This window comes from Pipistrellus hanaki (assembly GCF_964339955.1).
Source record: "Pipistrellus hanaki genome assembly, chromosome: 19".
NCBI classification, from domain to species: domain Eukaryota; kingdom Metazoa; phylum Chordata; class Mammalia; order Chiroptera; family Vespertilionidae; genus Pipistrellus; species Pipistrellus hanaki.
In genome coordinates, this window is record NC_140521.1 from 1079552 (window position 1) to 1097652 (window position 18101).

Consider the following 18101-nt stretch of genomic DNA (forward strand, 5'->3'; position numbering starts at 1 on the left):
CTTGTTGAGCTCTGCCTGTATATCTGCGTGCACTTGTTGAGCGCCGCCTGCATACCTGTGTGCATTTATTGAGCGCCGCCTGTATACCTGCGTGCACTTGTTGAGCTCTGCCTGTATACCTGCGTGCACTTGTTGAGTGCCGCCTGTATAACTGCAGACACTTGTTGAGTGCCAGTTGTGTACCTCATGCCCTTGTTGAGCTCCGCCTGTATAACTGCAGACACCTGTTGAGCGCCAGCTGTGTACCAGCACAGCACAGGGCAGTTCTGTGGCCGCCCTCGCGGAGCGCGTGGCCTGGCCAGGGAGGAGACACTGAATGGAGTCCAGCTGCAGGTGTTCCCGTGGGGAGAAGGCCGTGGGGGGCCTTCCTCAGGAAGTGGCAGTTGAGCTGAGTCCGGGGGCCTTGTTCCTCCCGTTCTCACCTCGGCTCTGAGCCTGGCGGAATGCCTCTCCCCCGGCCCGGCCGGGAGCGCTGGGCTTTAGCCACGTCCCGAGCGCCCGCCTGGGGCTGCGCGGAGACAGCGCCCGCGCCGGGCCGGTGGGGGGGCTGAGGCCGGTGCGGGGGGCCGCGGGCGGGGGAGGCCGCAGGGCTCCCTCTGGACGGCCTGGGGCTTGGTTCCGAGCGCGGCCGGCGGGCGTTGTGGCTGGACGCCCTGCGGTTTCTGCCTCCTCGCCGCGGCCGGCGGAAATGCTGGGCGGCGGGAGAGGAAAGTCTGACGCATTTTCTCGGAGCCGCTACCTGCCCTGGGCTTCACCGGGGCCGGTACCCTGGCAGGTCCGTGCACCGGGCAGCGTTCCCCGGGAAAGCCGGTCTGGTCCGTGTGAGAGCACGTGGCTGTGCCGGCCCCCTCCCCGCGCCCGCCCCCCTCCCCCCCCCCCCCGGCCTCCCTCCCCGCGCCGACCCCCCTCCCCCCCCCGGCCCCCCTCCCTGCGCCCGCCCCCCCCCCCGGCCTCCTTCCCCCCCCAGCCCCCCTCCCCGCGCCCCCTCCCTCCACGCGCTGGCCCCCCTCCCCGCGCCGGCCCCCCTCCCCCCCCCGGCCTCTTTCCCCCCCCCAGCCCCCCTCCCCGCGCCCCCCTCCCTCCACGCGCTGGCCCCCCTCCCCGCGCCGGCCCCCCTCCCCCCCCGGCCTCCCTCCCCCCCCCGGCCTCCCTCCCCCGCCCGCCTCCCTCCCCGCGCCCGGTCCTCGGCGGGCAGACAGCTGGCCGGGCCCTTCCATCCGCAGCAGCACCCTTCCCAGGACCCGCACCCAACCGGTGCCGCTCGGAACACAGTGCTCACGGCTCAGCCTGCGGGGAGGGCGTCCGGCCAGGGCCTGGCCCGGCACTCACTGTGCCTGGGAAGGGGTCAGGGCGGGCCCGGCCGGCATGGCTCAGGGGCTGAGCGTCCACCTGCGAACCAGGAGGTCAGGGTTCGATTCCCGGCCAGGGCACAGGCCCGGGTTGCTGTCTGATCCCCAGTGGGGGGCGTGCAGGAGGCAGCCGGTCCATGATCCTCTCCTCGTAGATGTTTCTCTCTCCCTCTTGGAAATCAGTAAAAACATATTTTACAAAATACAGATAAAAATACGTTCTGTCCCTGGAAGACGGAGTTGAGGTTTTAAAAATAAACAAACGAGCGCGAGGGTCAGGGTGGCGGCCCCGCCCGCCGTGCTGGCCGCGGGACGGCCGTGGGAACGCGGCCTGCCCTCGGCAGCGGGAGCCGGTCCGCGGCCGCCTGGCGTGGCCAGTCCCGGCTGGAGAGCGGCAGGGCCGGCCCGGGCACCCCAGCCCCCCGAACCCTCCGGGCCAGGCCTACAGCCCGCAGGCACCGCCGCCCTCCCCCTCGCAGCCACACCCGGGACGTGCTTTCCCGCCCCCGCCGGCCTGGCCTCCGTCCACCTTCCTGCCGGGCCGGCCAGCGCCCCGTCCCCCGGGCCTCCGTCCACCTTCCTGCCGGGCCGGCCAGCGCCCCGTCCCCCGGGAGAGCAGCCCCGGGCGGCGAGTCAGGACACCTGCCCGTCACGCCCCGGGTGACCCGGCCAGTCCCCGCCCTGGGGCCGGGGCCGGGCTGGAGGCCGGCCAGCCCGCTGACCTCTTCCCGCTGGCCGCCCGCCACCGCGGCCGGGAGCTGCGTCAGTGCCGGCCTGGCCTCGGGGCCGCCCGGAAGGGCCAGGTGGGTCCCCCCGGGCGACCCCGGGTCCTGGCCGCCGGCCCACGGCCCTCCCCCCGCCTGGCAGCCCGGGGCTGGGAACTGGGTGTCCCGGACAGACATGGGACGCCGCGGGCCGGCCCGGCCCCGCCTCCTCCGGCCCCGCCTCCTCCGGCCCGCGGGCAGCTGCGCCCGAGCCCTCCTGGCCCTGCACCAGGGCGGCGGCGGCGGCCGAGGCTGAGCCGGTGCCCTCGGCGTTCCCATCCGGAAGGTGGGTGTGCGTGTCCCCGCGGAGGGGCCCACTGGCCTTAACCCCCCTCTCCCGCCCGGACCTCCAGAGGGACCCACGGAGGGAGCGGGAGGGAGGGGGTAGTACGAGGTGGGAGAGGGGGTAGGGGGCACGAGTGCCCAGCATCTCCCCCGCCTCGGTGGCTCAGGACCCGGGGCCGTGCACCAGAGCCGCCCCGGTTCCCAGCTGTCGCTGTCCGCAGCGGGAGGTCAGCCTGTGTCGGGAGCCTCGCAGACAGAGCCGGGCCAGCGCCTCTGTGCTCACTGAGCCCCCTCCCGCCCACCCCGGCTCTGGGTGAGGCCCGGAGAGCGTTTGAGGGGTGGTCCCGGCCCCGCCCCTCCGCAGGCCCCCGTGGAGCCGGGACAGCGAGGCCGGACCCAGGCCTGGTTCAGTGAGAACCGTGCTTTGTGTGCCTGCCTTGTTGTAAAAACTGACTTCGCTTCTATCTCTTCAGAGTTATACTTACAGGATTTAAAAGAACATTTTTTATTGTTGTCAAAGGAAGGGGGAAGGTGGGGAGAGCGAGAGAGAGAGAAACATCGGGGATGAGAGAGAATCACGGACCGGCTGCCTCCTGCACGCCCCCCGCTGGGGATGGAGCCGGAACCCCGGGCCTGTGCCCTGACCGGCCGGGAATACAGCCCTGACCGCCTGGCTCACAGGTTGGTGCTCAACCCCTGGCCAGGCCAGCGGGGCGAGACACGTAATTTTAAGGTGTTCTTTTTTTTTTTTAATATATGTTTTATTTTTCACAGAGAGGAAGGGAGAGGGAGAGCTAGAAACATGGATGAGAGAGAAACATCGATCCGCTGCCTCCTGCACAGCCCCCACTGGGGATGTGCCCGCAACCAAGGTCCATGCCCTTGACCGGGATCGAACCCGGGACCCTTCCGTCCGCAGGCCGACGCTCTGTCCACTGAGCCGCACCGGCCAGGGCCAGAACGATAAGTTGTAACGAAGACGTCCTAAAGCCGGAACATTGTTGCCGCGTCGGCCTCAGGAACGGCGGTGACAGTGTAACTCTCCGTCTCCTGCTACCTTCCGCCAAGTGTCCTCTTCCCTGTCCTCTTCCCTGATAGCGGCTTTCTGGGAGGGACTCACCGCGTCCAGCCCAGTCTCCCCCGCGCACAGCTCGCTGCGTTTTACAGCAGCCCCGGCTGTGCGGCTGCCGCCACCACCACCACTTCATTCCGGAACATTTCATCGCCCTCGTCCCCGGCCCCAAACAACCACCTCCTACCCTGAGTCGCTCTGCAGCCCCCCAGCCCTCCCCCCTCCCCCCAACCGCTCTCCCCGTCCTGGGGCTCTGCCTCTGGGCGTTTCTGGTGAACGGGCGCGCGGGTGGCGGGCCTCGGGGTCTGCCTTCTCTCGCCTGCACCCGTTTTCGGTTCCACCTGCGCTCGGTGCGCCCGCCTCGGAGCCGGGGTCCTGGGCACCTTCCGGGCACCCCGGTGGGTGCTGCTGTGTGTTCACGAGCCCGCGTCTGCGGACATGGGGGGCTCCGTTCTCGGGGCGCACGCCCCGCGGGGAGCGGGTGGCGGCCTCGGGAGGGACCCAGGCTTCTGTCCAAGCCGCGTGTTCCTGGGCAGCTGTGCGGAGGCAGGTGCGCGGGGTCTGGCTTGTTCCTGCTTTTTACATCCTCACCAGAGGAGCGTTCCCGTGGATCTTCAGAGAGGGAGAGACAGAGAGAAACGTCGACGTGAGAGACACAGGAGGGGGTGCCTCCTGCACTAGCCCCCGACCGGGGCCCCGGCCAGGGAGGAGCCTGCGACCGGGGTTCTTTCCCTTGACCGGAATCGAACCCGGGACCCATGGGTCTGCAGGTGGACGCTCTATCCACGGAGCCACACCTGCTGTTTTAAATGGAGGCCAGAAAGTAAGCTAGGGCCGAAACCGGTGTGGCTCCGTGGATAGAGCGTCAGCCTTCGGACTCAAGGGTCCCAGGTTCGATTCCAGTCAAGGGCATGGACCTTGGTTGCGGGCACATCCCTAGTAGGGAGTGTGCAAGAGGCAGCTGATGGATGTTTCTAATCCCTCTGCCTTCCTCTCTGTAAAAAATCAGTAAAGGTATATTTTTAAAAAAGGAAATAAGGTGAGCTGGGGCGCCTGGGGTGGGGCCCGGGGCCCTGGAGGGTGGGGGGGGCGGGTGCTTGACCAGGTCGGGGTGCCAGCGGAGAGACACGGTGAGCCGGCCTGGGCCGGAGTCCCGGGGCGCCGGCCAGCGCGGCAGCTGGAGGGGGGGTTCCGGAGTGTGAGCAGGCCGGGAGGGGTCAGGGGAGGTGAGGACGGAGCAGGTGAGCCCGGCGGGGAGGCGGGGGGGGGGCCCGTGCCGGCGCCGAGCCTGGCAAAGTCAGCGTGACCTTCCGCCCGCCCCCGCCCCCGCCCGCACCGCGGCAGCGTGTCCTGTCCCTGCTCAGCCGGGCGTGCGGCAGCTGCGGGCGGACGGTGCCCCCAGGGCCGCTGTTACCACCTGCCCTGCCCCGTGGTTCCCCCGCCCCGTGGTTCCCCGCCCCGTGGCCCCCCGCCCCGTGGCCCCCCGCCCCGTGGGCCCCCCGCCCCGTGGCCCCCCGCCCCGTGGTTCCCCCGCCCCGTGGTTCCCCGGCCCCGTGGTTCCCCCGCCCCGTGGGCCCCCGCCCCGTGGGCCCCCCGCCCCGTGGGCCCCCCGCCCCGTGGTTCCCCCGCCCCGTGGGCCCCCCGCCCCGTGGTTTCCCCGCCCCGTGGTTCCCCCGCCCCGTGTTCCCCCGCCCCGTGGTTCCCCGCCCCGTGGCCCCCCGCCCCGTGGTTCCCCCGCCCCGTGGCCCCCCGCCCCGTGGTTCCCCGCCCCGTGGGCCCCCCGCCCCGTGGGCCCCCTGCCCCGTGGCCCCCCGCCCCGTGGTTCCCCCGCCCCGTGGGCCCCCGCCCCGTGGTTCCCCCGCCCCGTGGGCCCCCCGCCCCGTGGTTCCCCCGCCCCGTGGTTCCCCCGCCCCGTGGCCCCCCGCCCCGTGGTTCCCCCGCCCCGTGGCCCCCCCGCCCCGTGGCCCCCCGCCCGTGGGCCCCCCGCCCCGTGGCCCCCCGCCCCGTGGGCCCCCCGCCCCGTGGTTCCCCCGCCCCGTGGGCCCCCCGCCCCGTGGGCCCCCCGCCCCGTGGCCCCCCGCCCCGTGGTTCCCCCGCCCCGTGGTTCCCCGGCCGCAGAGGACCGTGTCTGCGGTGTCCTCTGCTCTCTGCAGGCGCCCGGCGCTGCCTGCTGGGCGCGGTGTGACCCGGTTGTCCCAGATCCCACGTCCACGTCCGCGCGTGGCCTACACTCCGTGGACAGACACGGCGTGGGCACAGCGCGCAGTAGGGGCCTTGCTGACGCCCCCCGCCCCCCTGCTTTTTGGGAGCGGCCTCGGCGTGGCGTCTGGCTGACTCCCGGCCTGGCCGAGGCCCTCGGGCGCCCTGCAGGCAGCCCCGGAGCGGGGTCTCCCCCTGCACCCCGAGCCCCGGCCGGCAGCTGGCAGGTCGCCCGGTGGGTGCAGCCAGGCCGGAGCCCCGGCCCCACTAGGCAGACGAGGGGCGGGTGGGACCGAGATCGGGAGCTGGGCCCGTGCTGGGTCCTGGGTTCAGTGAGGGTCCCCCGGGGCGGCTCGCCCGGTGCGGCCTGTGCCGCCGGCGTGCGCCCGCAGGGGCGGGGCGGCTCTCGTGTCCGTCGGGGCGGGACCTCGCCGGGCTCGGGCGCCGGGCAGACGGTGTGCCCGGGGTCCCCTGGCCCCAGCGCCTCTCCTTCGCCATCCCTGCTGTGCGCGCGGGATCCTGCTGGGGGCGTTCTGGTGGAACGGGGGAGGGGGCTGCGGCTCCTGTCCCTGGGAGGCAGGGCCCCCCGGCCCCTGGGGTGCACAGCCTGCCCCTCAGCTCACGGAGCCTCGTCCGCCCGCGCCCGGGCGTCTGGGGGGCCAGCTGGCCGGGCCGGGCCGGGGCTCCGATGGGACCCCCGGCGTGTCGGACCCTGACCCGGGCCTCGGGCTGGAGGGGCTCTGGCCCCGCGGGGTCCTGGTGGCCCCGGAGGGGGAGGGCGGCTCCCCCGTGCCCGCACCCAGGGCCGGGCTGGCCCCGCCTGACGCCGTGCCCCCCGCAGGCTGCTGTCGCCGCGCCCCAGCCTCCTCACCGCGACCGGCGGACGCCCGGGCGCACGCCTCACCCCAGAAGCCGCTGGACCTGAGCAGCTGAAGCAGCGGGCGGCCGCCATCCCCCCCATCGTAAGTGCCCCCCTGCCCCCGCTCCCTGCCCTCCCCCTCCCCTCATCTCCCCCTCCCCTCCCACCCTCCCCCTCCCCCTCCCTCCCCTCCCCTCCCCCTCCCCCTTACCCCACCCTCTCCCTCCCCCACCCTCACCCTCCCCTCACCCTCCCTCCCCCTCCCCCTTACCCCCACCCTCTCCCTCCCCCACCCTCACCCTCCCCTCACCCTCCCCCTCCCCCTCCCCCTTACCCCCACCCTCCCCCTCCCCCTCCCCTCCCCCTCCTCCTCCCCCACCCTCCCCCTCCCTCCCCCTCCCCCTTACCCCCACCCTCTCCCTCCCCCACCCTCACCCTCCCCTCCCCCTCCCCTCCCCCTCCCCCTTACCCCCACCCTCCCCCTCCTCCTCCCCTCCCCCTCCTCCTCCCCACCCTCCCCTCCCCTCACCCTCCCCCTCCCCTCACCCTCCCCCTCCCCCTTACCCCCACCCTCCCCCTCCCCCCACCCTTACCCTCCCCCTCCCCCACCCTTACCCTCCCCCTCCCCCCACCCTCCCCCTCCCCCTCCCCCTTACCCCCACCCTCCCCCTCCCCCTCCCCTCCCCCTTACCCCCACCCTCCCCCTCCCCCCACCCTCACCCTCCCCTCCCCCACCCTCCCCCTCCCTGTCCCCCCACCCTCCCCCCTTACCCTCCCCCCACCCTCCCCCTCCCCCTAATCCCCACCCTCCCCCTTACCCTCCCCCTTACCCCCACCCTCCCCCTCCCCTTACCCTCCCCCTTACCCCCACCCTCCCCCTCCCCCTTACCCCTCCCCTCCCCTCCCCCTTACCCCCACCCTCCTCTTCCCCCTCCCCCCACCCTCCCCTCCCCTTACCCCCTCCCGCTCCCCCTTACCCTCCCCCACCCCCTCCCCCATACCCTCCCCCTCCCTCCCCTCCCCCTTACCCCCACCCTCCCCCTTACCCTCCCCCTTACCCCCACCCTCACCCTCACATCCTGGCAGGAGACCTCCCGAGGCGGCCCGCCTCCGGCTGAGGGTCCCAGCGCCAGGCCGCCCCGGGAGGCGGGCGTTCCTCCCCTCCCAGCTGTCCGCCGGGAGAGGGTGGGGCCCCTGGGAAGGCTGGCCCCGGGGTGTCCCAGGCCGGGCCCGGCCTGTGCTGGGCTGACCCCTCCCGGGGGCCCGGCTCCCCAGCCGCAGCCGAGCGCTGGGCCGAGCGCTCCCCGCTGCCGAGCCTTCCGGGGTGGGCCAGGGCCGCCGCCCGCCCGCCCGCCCGCCCGCCCGCCGCCCGCCGCCCGAGCCCAGTCGGCCTTCTCCGCTCTGACCTCGGACCCGCGCCGGCGGGCGGAGGGTGGTGCCGGGCGTGCTCTGCACGGACCTGCCCTCCGGAGCTCTGCTCTGCCCGGCACGCCGGCCGCTCTGGCCTCGCCGGCCGCCATACCCGGCGCCGGAGCCCCTCCCTCCGGAGCCCCTGGGCCCACCTCGTGCCGCCCCCCCAGCAGGTCACCAAGGCCCACGAGCCCGCCCGGGAGGACCCCGCGCCCGCGAAGCCGCCACCGCCCGCCCAGCCGCCGCCGCACCTGCAGCCCGAGGGCGGCCCCCAGCCGCCCGGCAGCAGCCCGCGGGGCAAGAGCCGGAGCCCCGTCCCGCCGGCCGAGAAGGAGGGTCAGTGCACCCGGGGGCGGCGGGGGGGCATCTGTGAGGCAGAGCGGGCCCAGCCAAGGAGGGAGCACGGGGGAGGCAGCAGGGAGCGGTGAGGACTGCGGCAGCGGGGCCTCACCTTCTCTCCAAGGGCTGCCCTGCTGCGGGGCTGGGACGCCAAGGGGTCGAGTCCCGGCTTGGCCAGATATTTGCTGGTGACCTTAGATAAGTCCACGGCTGCGACCGTGCTTCCCCCTCGCCCCCTCCTCCCCCTCCCCTCCTCCCTCCCCCTCCCCTCCTCCTCCCTCTCCCTCCCTCTCCCCCTCCCCTCCCCCTTCTTCCCGGGCAGCCTGGCGACTGGTGTGGTGCCCAGACGCCTGGGCCCTCGTTCACCATGCCTTGGCCACACCATGGCACATGCTCACGTGCACACGCACACGCACACACACGCACACGAACACACACACACCACACACACCGGCACAGGCACACACACGCACACACACCCCTCGGCGGCGTCTTCCGGAAAGGTCCGGCAGTAAATGCTTTCGCTCTGCGGGCCAGACTGAGTGTCGCAACCGCTCGGACAAACAGGTGGCGGACGTGACCCGGCTCCCGTCCGGGCGGCCTGAGCGCTAGGCGCAGGCCCGGCCTGGAGGGGTGCCCGGCCTCCCGCCCGCCTGGGGCTCCGAGGTTCCCGGGATCCCGGCCCGCTGACCGCCCCTCCCCCCGCAGAGAAGCCCGTGTTCTTCCCGGCCTTCGCGGCCGAGGGCCAGAAGCTGCCGACCGAGCCGCCGTGCTGGGACGCCGGGCCTGCCCTTCCCCGCGCCCCCCCGCGAGGCCATCAAGGCGCCCCCGCACGCCCCCGAGCCCGCCGCCTTCTCCTACGCCCCGCCCGGTGAGTGGCGCCCGTCCCCGGTGCCGGCAGTTCGCACGGGCCCGCACTCGGCGCAGGAGACCTGGGTTCAACGGGGACCTTTGGCCGCTGGAGAAACCTGCAGGATTGGGGCGATAGGGAGCCATAGATGGTGCTTGAGCCGGAGCGTGGGTGGCTGGAGGGGAGGTCCACGGGGACAGCCAGCCTGGGGCTGAGGTTCTTGGGGGCCCTCAGTCCTGCTGGGCCCCCCGGCAGCTGATGCGGGAGGTCCCGCCAAACAGAACGAACAACAAGGAAGGGCGCTCCCGGCTGAGGGAACAGCATGTGCAAAGGCCCCGAGGCAGGCAGAGCCGGCTGAGCTGGAGGCACGGAATCAGGCTGCGGGAGGGTGGGCAGGGTGGGGGGGCCTGGGTGCCCGGTGAGCCTGGGGAGGCTGCCGGCCCTCGGTGGAGGGACCGCGGGAGCCGGGCCGGAGCCGAAGGCTTTGTCCCGGGGGCAGCGGGAGCCACAGCAGGCGCTCAGCGGGGGAGGGGGCAGACCCCTCTGGTTCCGGGAGGGGAACGGACCCCGAGGGTAAAGGGGGAGCGGGGGACCAGGGTCTGGGCCGGCATCAAAGTGCTGGGGGGGCCCCAGCTTTCCCGGGGAGCGGGTGTCTGAACCGAGGGCGTGGCCAGCTCCTCAGGCGCCTGTGGACGGTCCTGCCGGGTGGACGGGGCAGGGGCTCGGTCCGCGGGGCCGGCAGGGGGCTGTGACGACGGCCCTGTGCCCGCAGGTCACCCGCTGGCCCTGGGCCTGCACGACGCCGCCCGGCCCGGCCTGCCGCGCCCGCCCCCCATCTCCAACCCCGCCGCCCCTCATCTCCTCCACCAAGCACCCTGGCGTGCTGGACAGGCAGGTGAGTGCCGCCCGCGGGGGCCCCGGGACGTCCGGGTGGGGCCGGGCCGTCTGTCCACGGCTGTGCTGGCTCCGCCCGCTGAGCCTGCCAGGCCCGCAGGCGGTCACTCCGGGCGGCAGCTCGGCTCTGCGCCCAGACCGTGCCCTCTGCCCGCTCCTCGGCCTCCGGCTCGGGCCCCTCGGGGAGGGCAGGTCGAACGGGCTGTCTGCCCTCCCCGCCCCCCGCCTCCGTGCGGCCAGCCTCGGGGGAGCGGTGGCTGTGCCCGGCTGCTCGCTGGGGCACAGGGGCCAGGACGCCAGCCCCAGGCCCTCGGGGCTCTGTGACCTCCAGGTCCCCTGTGGGCCCTCGTGAAGAGGGTGTCCGGGAGGGAGCTCCGGCCGGGCGGGGCCTGCGGGAGGGACCCCCTGTGACCCCGTGACCTCTGCCCCCGCAGGGCCTGTCGGTGCAGCTGCACATCCCGTACTCGGAGCACGCCAAGGTCCCCGTGGGCCCCCTCGCCATGGGGCTGGCCCCCGCCATGGACCCCAAGAAGCTGGGTGAGGATCGGGGCCTCGCCACCCCGAGGGGGGCACCTGGGCTGGGCAGCCGTCCCTGGCGGGGGCCGGGGGACAGCGCGGCCGGTGGACTCTGGCTGGGGCTCGGGGGCGGCTCTGTAGGTCCCTGTGGTGGGGGGCCCGGCCCCCCAGGTCGGCGGGGAGGGGCCCCGTCTCGGGGGCACCGGGCTCACTGCTCCCCCGGTCCTCAGCACCCTTCAGCGGCGTGAAGCAGGAGCAGCTGTCCCCCCGGGGCCAGGTGGGGCCCCCGGAGAGCCTGGGGGTGCCCACGGGCCCAGGAGACGTCGGTGCTGCGAGGTGAGGCCTGGGGTGGGCGGAGGCCGGGTCCCCGTGGTCCCAGCAGCTGCCCCTCCGTCCTCGGCGGGCGGGGCGGGAAGGGCGCTTCCCCCGGGCCCAGCTGGGCGGGGAGCGTGGCTGTGGGCCCCGGCTGGGTCTGACACCCCTCAGCCCCCCGTGCCCCTCGTCTTCCAGGGACCACCCTGGGCTCGGTGCCGGGAGGGAGCATCAGCAAGGGGGTGCCCAGCGCCCGGGTGCCCGCCGAGAGCCCCATCAGCTACCGCGGCTCCATCACCCACGTGAGTGCAGCGTGCCGGGGCCGGGCGGGACCCTGCCGGGGCGAGGCCCCTCGGCCTGCGTGGCTGCGTGGCGGCTGCCTCGGGGGCGGGCCGTGCTCCTGGGGTAGCAGCTCCTCCCCAGTCCGTGCCCTGTGTCCTCGGTGCGGAGCAAATCAGGCCCAGAGCACGGAGCTGGCCATGGCGCGGACCGGCACCCGCTGGAGTCAGACCGGGCGGGGCGGGCGGGGCTGTGCTTCGGCAGCGGGGGGCCTGAAGGGAACTCGGGGGACAGCGCGCTGGCCCAGGGAATGGGTGTGCAGAGGCTGAGGGGGTGGTGGACGTGGACGTGGTGGACGTGGACGTGGTGGACGTGGCGGCCCGCGGGGACACGTGCTCGCCCTCCGCCCGCAGGGCACCCCGGCCGACGTGCTGTACAAGGGCACCATCACCCGGATCATCGGCGAGGACAGCCCAGCCGCCTGGACCGCGGGCGGGAGGACAGCCTGCCCAAGGGCCACGTCATCTACGAGGGCAAGAAGGGCCACGTGCTGTCCTACGAGGGTGAGCCTGCCCCCCCCCGGGGCAGGGCGGACGGTGGGGGCCGGACTTCCCTCCCCCCACAGGCTCTGCTCGGGGGACGGGACAGACGGGACCCGTGGGGCCCGGTATTCACGGGAGCTGACCACGTGCAGGGCTGGGGCACCGTGTCTGGGGTCCCCAGGGACAGGGGGTCCCCTGGTCAATCCTGCGTCCGGGCACCCTGCCGGCCCGGCCTGGCTCGTCCTCCCGGCCACAGACCCGGTGCGTCGAGCTGGGCGAGGCGGGGAGCCGGTCGGGGGTCCCGAAAAGCAGGCTGGGGGCCAGAGGAGAGCCAGATGGGACACCGTGTGGGGAGCACGTGCCTCTTCCGTCTGCCCCCAGCGGCCTGTTCTCCTGTGACAGCGAGGAAACGGGTGCACGGCCGGCAGGGGTCCTGCCCCCCCCCGGCCCCTCGAGGGAGAAGGAGGCCCAGGGTCAGGGTCAGGGGAGGCGCGGTCAGAGAGGTAGTGAGCTCCCGCCCCGGCAGGGATGCAAGCCCAGGGCTTTACAGCGGAGGAAGCGCACTGGTGGTCAGCCTCACGGAGACTGAGGCCTCCACCTCCGCGGTGCTGGCCAGAGCGGTGGCGCCACCGGTCTCTACCCCGCCTTGTGCCCCAGGCCCCTGCCCCGGCTCCGGCCCCCGGCCCCTCCCCTCCCGGCTCTGGGTTCCCACGGGGCACCCGCACGGTGGGAGTGAATAGGGAGCAGACACTGGGGGAGCTTCCCGGCTGTGGGCACCCAGGGGGGCGGAGATAAAAGCTGCTAATGGCACCTCCCGGCCGCTGGCGGCTGCCCGGTCCTCCCTGGCTCCTCCGGCGGGCGGCGGGCGGGCGCCTTTTCCTCCGTCCGCCCCGCCCCTGCCCGCGGCCCCGCCCACACGCCGGTGCGGGAGCAGGCGGCTCAGGCACAGGCCGCTCCGTGCTGCCAAGGGGAGGCGGCTTGGGGCAGTGCCAGCCTCGGCGCCCGCCGGCTGAGTGCCCGGGGGTGGAGGGCCGGCGGGCAGTCGGGTGTGGTGGGCAGAGAGCACCGGGAGCATCTGCACTCGGGCCCCGGACCAGCCTGAGCCTCGCTGGTAGGCTGAGCATCTGTGAAATGGGCTTTAACTCCTGCCCCTTCTGGGGCCAGCGGCGCGGGCAGCTGCCGGGCCCGGGGCAGCAGGGAGCGGGGGGGGGCGGTCCCCCAGCAGCTGATGGGCCCCCGGTACGAATGTGAGCTCCCAGCCAGACCCCCGTCTCTCCGCGTGTCTGAAACCTCCCGGGTTCGAATGCCGGCAGTTAATTCTGACGACAAACGGACAGCAGCCCCAGTCTGTCAGCTGGTCCCAGTTTGCAGGCTCCGCCTTGGCCAGTGCTGGGGGGGGGGGGGGTGTGGAGAGCCACCAAACCTGCACGCACAGAGCCCCACGTCCACACACGAATGGTGGTGTGTGCCCTGCGTGTCCACACCCGGGCTTGTGTGTGTGTGTGCGCGCGCGCGTGTGTGCGCGTGTGCGTGTGTGATATCACAAGCTGTCGCTGTGTGCAGGCGTGTTTGTGCACTCACATGGCCGCCCGTGTGTGGTCAGGGGCGCCCCGCTTACAGAATGGCCTGGCAGGTCGGGGTTCGTGGTCCCATCTGTGTCAGGCCCCTGGAAGGGTGAGGGCCGGTGGGGGGGCCCTGTCCTGACCCGCAGGCTGGATCGGGGTCGTGGACTCGGTCCGGGGGCTCCTCGGGGCCAGCTCTTAGCCATGTGATGGGGAGGGCGACCTGCGGGTGCCGGGACGAGCACGTGGCCGCCCCTCACCCCGCGTGGCCCTCCCTCACCCGCGTGGCCCGTTCCAGGTGGCCTGTCCGTGGCCAAGGAGGACGGCCGGAGCAGCTCGGGGCCCGCCCACGAGACCGCCGCCCCGAAGCGCACCTACGACATGATGGAGGGCCGGGTGGGCCGCGCCATCGCCTCGGCCGGCATCGAAGGTGGGTCCACGCGGGACCCTTGTCTCTCAGCGCCCCCTGGAGGGAGCCGGCGGGAGGGGAGGAACCGCCCCCGGACAGTGGGGAGGCGCCCTCAGGGGGCTGCCGGGCGGCGGGCGGGCCCTGCTGGCGGGCCGAGGCCGCTGGGGACGGTCACGAGGCCCTCCCTCCCTCCCCACCCCCTCCCTCCCCATCCCCCTCCCCGCCAGGTCTCATGGGCCGCGCCATCCCCCCCGAGCGCCACAGCCCCCACCACCTGAAGGAGCAGCACCACATCCGGGGCTCCATCACCCAAGGTACCCCCCCCCCCCCCCCCCCCTCCCCCGTCCCAGCGGCCGCGGGGGTCACACAGATCGGGAGGGGGTCCGAGGCCACGGGCCGGGGCCGGGCGGGCGGACACCGGGACGTGACGGGTCCGATCTCCGGTCAGAGCGGGAGGCGGGGGCTTCTCGTTTGAAAAGAGCAAAGCGCGACCCCGCCCCGTCCTGCGGACACTGGTCGTTGAGCACCTGCTGTGTGCCTGTGCGACCCCGGCTGACCCCGCTGCCTGTGTGCGGCCCTGCGGGCGGTTTGGAGGCGGCGGCGCCGTGGGCGGGGGGATGGGCGGGCAGATACCTGGGCGCGAGCCTCAGTGGACCCTGGAGAGCGTCCCCCCAAAGTGCCCGCTGCTTTGGATAAGGAGAAAGGCTCACGGCGGGGGCGGGGCCTGCGGGATGGGGCGGGGCCAGTGGGGATGGGCAGGGCAGGCGGGGATGGGCGGGGCCGGCGGTGGTGGGGCCGGGGCCTGTGGGGAAGGGGCGGGGTCAGTGGGGTGGGCGGGGCCGGCGGGGAAGGGGCGGGGTCAGTGGGGGTTGGGTGGGTCCTGCGGGGATGGGCCGGGTTGGGCCGGGTGGGGCAGGGTGTGAGGTCCCGCATCGCCCCGCCCCCGCCCGCAGGGATCCCGCGCTCCTACGTGGAGGCCCAGGAGGACTACCTGCGGCGCGAGGCCAAGCTGCTGAAGCTGGAGGGCACGCCGCCGCCCCGGGACCTGGAGGCCTACAAGGCGCGGCCGCTGGACCCGCTGGGCCCGCTGAAGCTGAAGCCGCACGAGGGGCTGGTGGCCACCGTGAAGGAGGCGGGCCGCTCGGTGCACGAGATCCCGCGGGAGGAGCTGCGGCGCACGCCCGAGCTGCCCCTGGCGCCGCGGCCGCTCAAGGAGGGCTCCATCACGCAGGTACGCCGGCCGTCTGTCCTGGAGCGTTCCCCGGCCGGGCGCACCCTCCTACGGGCGGACTGTGAGCGTGTGGCCTGCAGGCCCGGGCCGCGTACCGGGTTCCCTGGCCCCGCGGTCGGCAGACTCATCGGTCCACGGAGCCAAAGACCATCAGCACCACGATGGGCGTTTCTTTGGAGAGCCTGCCTTTTTAAACTTAAACTTTTCATAACGTCACTTCTTCAACACAGACCCACCCGGCCGTGGTGTTCTGTGGAAGAGCCACACTCCAGGGGCCAGAGAGCCGCCTGTGGCTCTCGGGCCGCAGTTTGCCGACCACGGGCCCCGCTGGTCCGCCCAGAGCGGGCGGGGCCTGTTCCTCCCGCTGCTGCCCGGCCGGCGGGTGCGGCCCCGCCCTGACCTCCGGCCGGAAGCCTGGGGCTGGCTGTGGGGTGCGGAGGGCTCCCCTTCCCCCTCTCCCATGGGAGGAAGGATTCGCCCTCAGGGGTGCTGACCTCACTGCAGCCACCCCCCGGGGCCAGCTGGCTCTGGGGGCCGAGGCCAGGCCCGGGGTCCCCCTGTGGCCGTGGCTCCCGTGTTGCCGCCGGGGCGAGCGCCTTGGTGGCGGGCGCTCACCCCTCTCGCCCCCCGCAGGGCACCCCGCTCAAGTACGACGCGGGCGCGGCCCCCGCGGGCGCCAAGAAGCACGACGTGCGCTCCATCATCGGCAGCCCCGGCCGCACCTTCCCGGCCGTGCACCCGCTGGACGTGATGGCGGACGCGCGGGCGCTGGAGCGCGCCTGCTACGAGGAGAGCCTGAAGGGCCGGCCGGCGGGCGCCGGCGGCTCCATCACGCGGGGCGCCCCGGTCATCATGCCCGAGCTGGGCAAGCCCCGCCAGAGCCCCCTGGCCTACGAGGACCCCGCCGCCGCCTTCGCCAGCGCCCTGCCCCGCGGCTCGCCCGGCGCCACGCGGGAGCCCACGCCGCGCCTGCAGGAGGGTGCGTGGGGCGGGCCGGGCGGAGGGGGCGGCGGGGGGGCTCCCGTCTCGGGAAACTGCCCCCCTGCCCGCACTCAGCTCAGGCCGGGCCCGGGGCACCACCGTGTCCATTCGGCCTGCAGCCGTGGCTTCTGCCCCAGATCCAGCTCAGGAACCACCCTCCCACCGCCATTTCCCGCCTGCTCCCCGACCCCTCCTGCCCTGCCCGAACCGCCCCTCAGACGGCAGCCAGGCCCGCATTGTGCCCCACCCCCTGCTGCAGTCCATCCGTCCATCCGTCCGTCCGTCTGGGACCTCCTGCTGCTCCCGGGGGAAGCTGGCCTCGGGCCCGCAGCTCGGCCCTCCCGCCCCGCCCTGCGCCAGAGCCCTCTCCGCCGGCTCGGCCACACAGGCCCCTCTGCCCCTGGGCCTTTGCCCATGCAGTGCCCCCCGCCAGGTGTCCGCCCCGCTGGCCGCTGTCCTCCCTCAGCCCCCCCAAAGGCCAGCCACTCGGCGGCTCCTCGCCCTCTGATCCCGTCTGTCCTCCGCGCCTGTCTCGCTGCCGTCTCATGGGAGGGCTGGTTTGTCTCCGCCTCCCTCAGCCCCATGGGCGGAGGCTGTGTCCGGGGGCGTCCCTGGCTCAGCCCCAGCCTCAGGACAGGGCTGGCTGTCCATGCTCCCGGAGTGTTTTTGTTCAATGAATGAATGAAACGAGGAGATAAACACATGTTGATTTAAAAAAAGAAAAAGAGAAAGAAAGAAAGACTAAATAACAACAACAAAAAAAAACAAATCTAAACCCAGAACACCCTGGCTGGCGTGGATCCGTAGCTGAGCCGCCATGAACCAGGAGGTCAGGGTTCGATTCCCGCCAGGGCACAGGCCCGAGCTGCTGGCTCGATCCCCAGTGGGGGCGTGCAGGAGGCAGCCGGTCCGTGATTCTCTCCGTGGAGGTTTTCCCTCTCCCTTCCTCTCTGAAATCAGTCAACATGTGTGTGTTTTAAAAAGGACTAAAAACAAAACCAAAACTAGAAGTAAATGAGTCAGTGACCCCAACAGAACAGACGAGAGGCTAGTGAGTGGGTGAGGGAAGACACTGGTCCTGGGCGCAGAGACCCCCCTCCCGCTGAGCTTCCGGTGACAGCAGCCACGGGCCGGGGCCGGGCCGGGGCGGGGGGCCTGACGCCGGGGGGCCTGACGCCAGCCCGCTCGGGCCCGCAGGTAGCCACGCGTCCGGCAAGGCGTCCCAGGACCGGAAGCTGACGTCCACGCCGCGCGAGATCGCCAAGTCCCCGCACAGCGCAGTGCCCGAGCACCACCCGCACCCGCTGTCCCCGTACGAGCACCTGCTGCGCGGCGTGAGCGGCGTGGACCTGTACCGCAGCCACATCCCGCTGGCCTTCGACCCCGCCTCCATCCCCCGCGGCATCCCGCTGGACGCAGGTGCCTGCCGGGCGCGGGCCGAGGGGGGGGCGGGGGCGGGGCGGGGGCGGGGCGGGGCCGAGCGGATGGATGCTGTTTGGGGAAACTGAGGCGTGGAGCTGGGGCGGAGGCCCCCGGGGGCGGCCGTGGTGTTTGTCTTCAGCGTCGAACGCTTCCAGGTGGTTTCTTTCCCTGAAGACTGGCCGGCGCCTTTAAAATGGCGAGCAGCCCGGCCGGTGTGGCTCCGGTGGATAGAGCGTCGGTCTGCGGACGTAGGGCCCCAGGTCCGATTCCGGTCAAGGGCATGTGCCTTGGTTGCAGGCACATCCCTAGCAGGGGGTGTGCAGGAGGCAGCTGACCGATGCTTCTCAAAAAGAAACCCAGGAGCTCCAGTGGCGCAATCGGTTAGCGCGCGGTACTTACACAAAAAAACCCCAAAAACCAATAAATAAAATAAAATAAAACTGCAAACAGCCCTGACCGGTGTGGCTCAGAGGATAGAGCGTCGGCCTGCGACCAAAGGGTCCGGGGTCCGATTCCGGTCAAGGGCACATCCCTCTGGGCTTGTGCAGGAGGAAGCCCATAGATCTGTCTCTCTCACGTCGATGTTTCTCTCCGTCTCTCCCTCTCCCTTCCACCCTCCCTGGAAATCCACGGGAAAATATCCTCGGTGGAGGATCCCAAAAAAAAACAAATACCACCACCCACGTAGGAAGCTCGAGAGGGCGTTCCCCAAACCCTCAGGCGCCCCTCTGGCGTCCTGGGACCCCCGTGTCCGATGCCCTGTCCTGGAGGGCTCCGGCCCGGAGCACCCTGTCCCCGAGGGCCCCCCACGTGTTTGGGGGAGCAG

The 18101-nt window shown here is 72.9% G+C and overlaps 1 protein-coding gene across 1 annotated transcript in view; it reads left to right on the top strand.

Annotated features, from left to right (window-relative positions):
- The window catches only part of NCOR2 (nuclear receptor corepressor 2), a 99438-nt gene that overhangs the window by 69162 nt on the left and 12175 nt on the right, over window positions 1–18101 (top strand). Inside the window, 19 exon segments of the mRNA XM_084868456.1 lie at window positions 6511–6550; window positions 6552–6591; window positions 6594–6631; window positions 8112–8274; window positions 8986–9053; window positions 9055–9148; window positions 9900–9970; window positions 9972–10022; window positions 10456–10558; window positions 10768–10847; window positions 10849–10873; window positions 11048–11151; window positions 11542–11602; window positions 11605–11691; window positions 13531–13662; window positions 13869–13955; window positions 14595–14872; window positions 15506–15851; window positions 17051–17272. Coding sequence (XP_084724582.1) covers window positions 6511–6550; window positions 6552–6591; window positions 6594–6631; window positions 8112–8274; window positions 8986–9053; window positions 9055–9148; window positions 9900–9970; window positions 9972–10022; window positions 10456–10558; window positions 10768–10847; window positions 10849–10873; window positions 11048–11151; window positions 11542–11602; window positions 11605–11691; window positions 13531–13662; window positions 13869–13955; window positions 14595–14872; window positions 15506–15851; window positions 17051–17272 — 2090 coding nt within the window.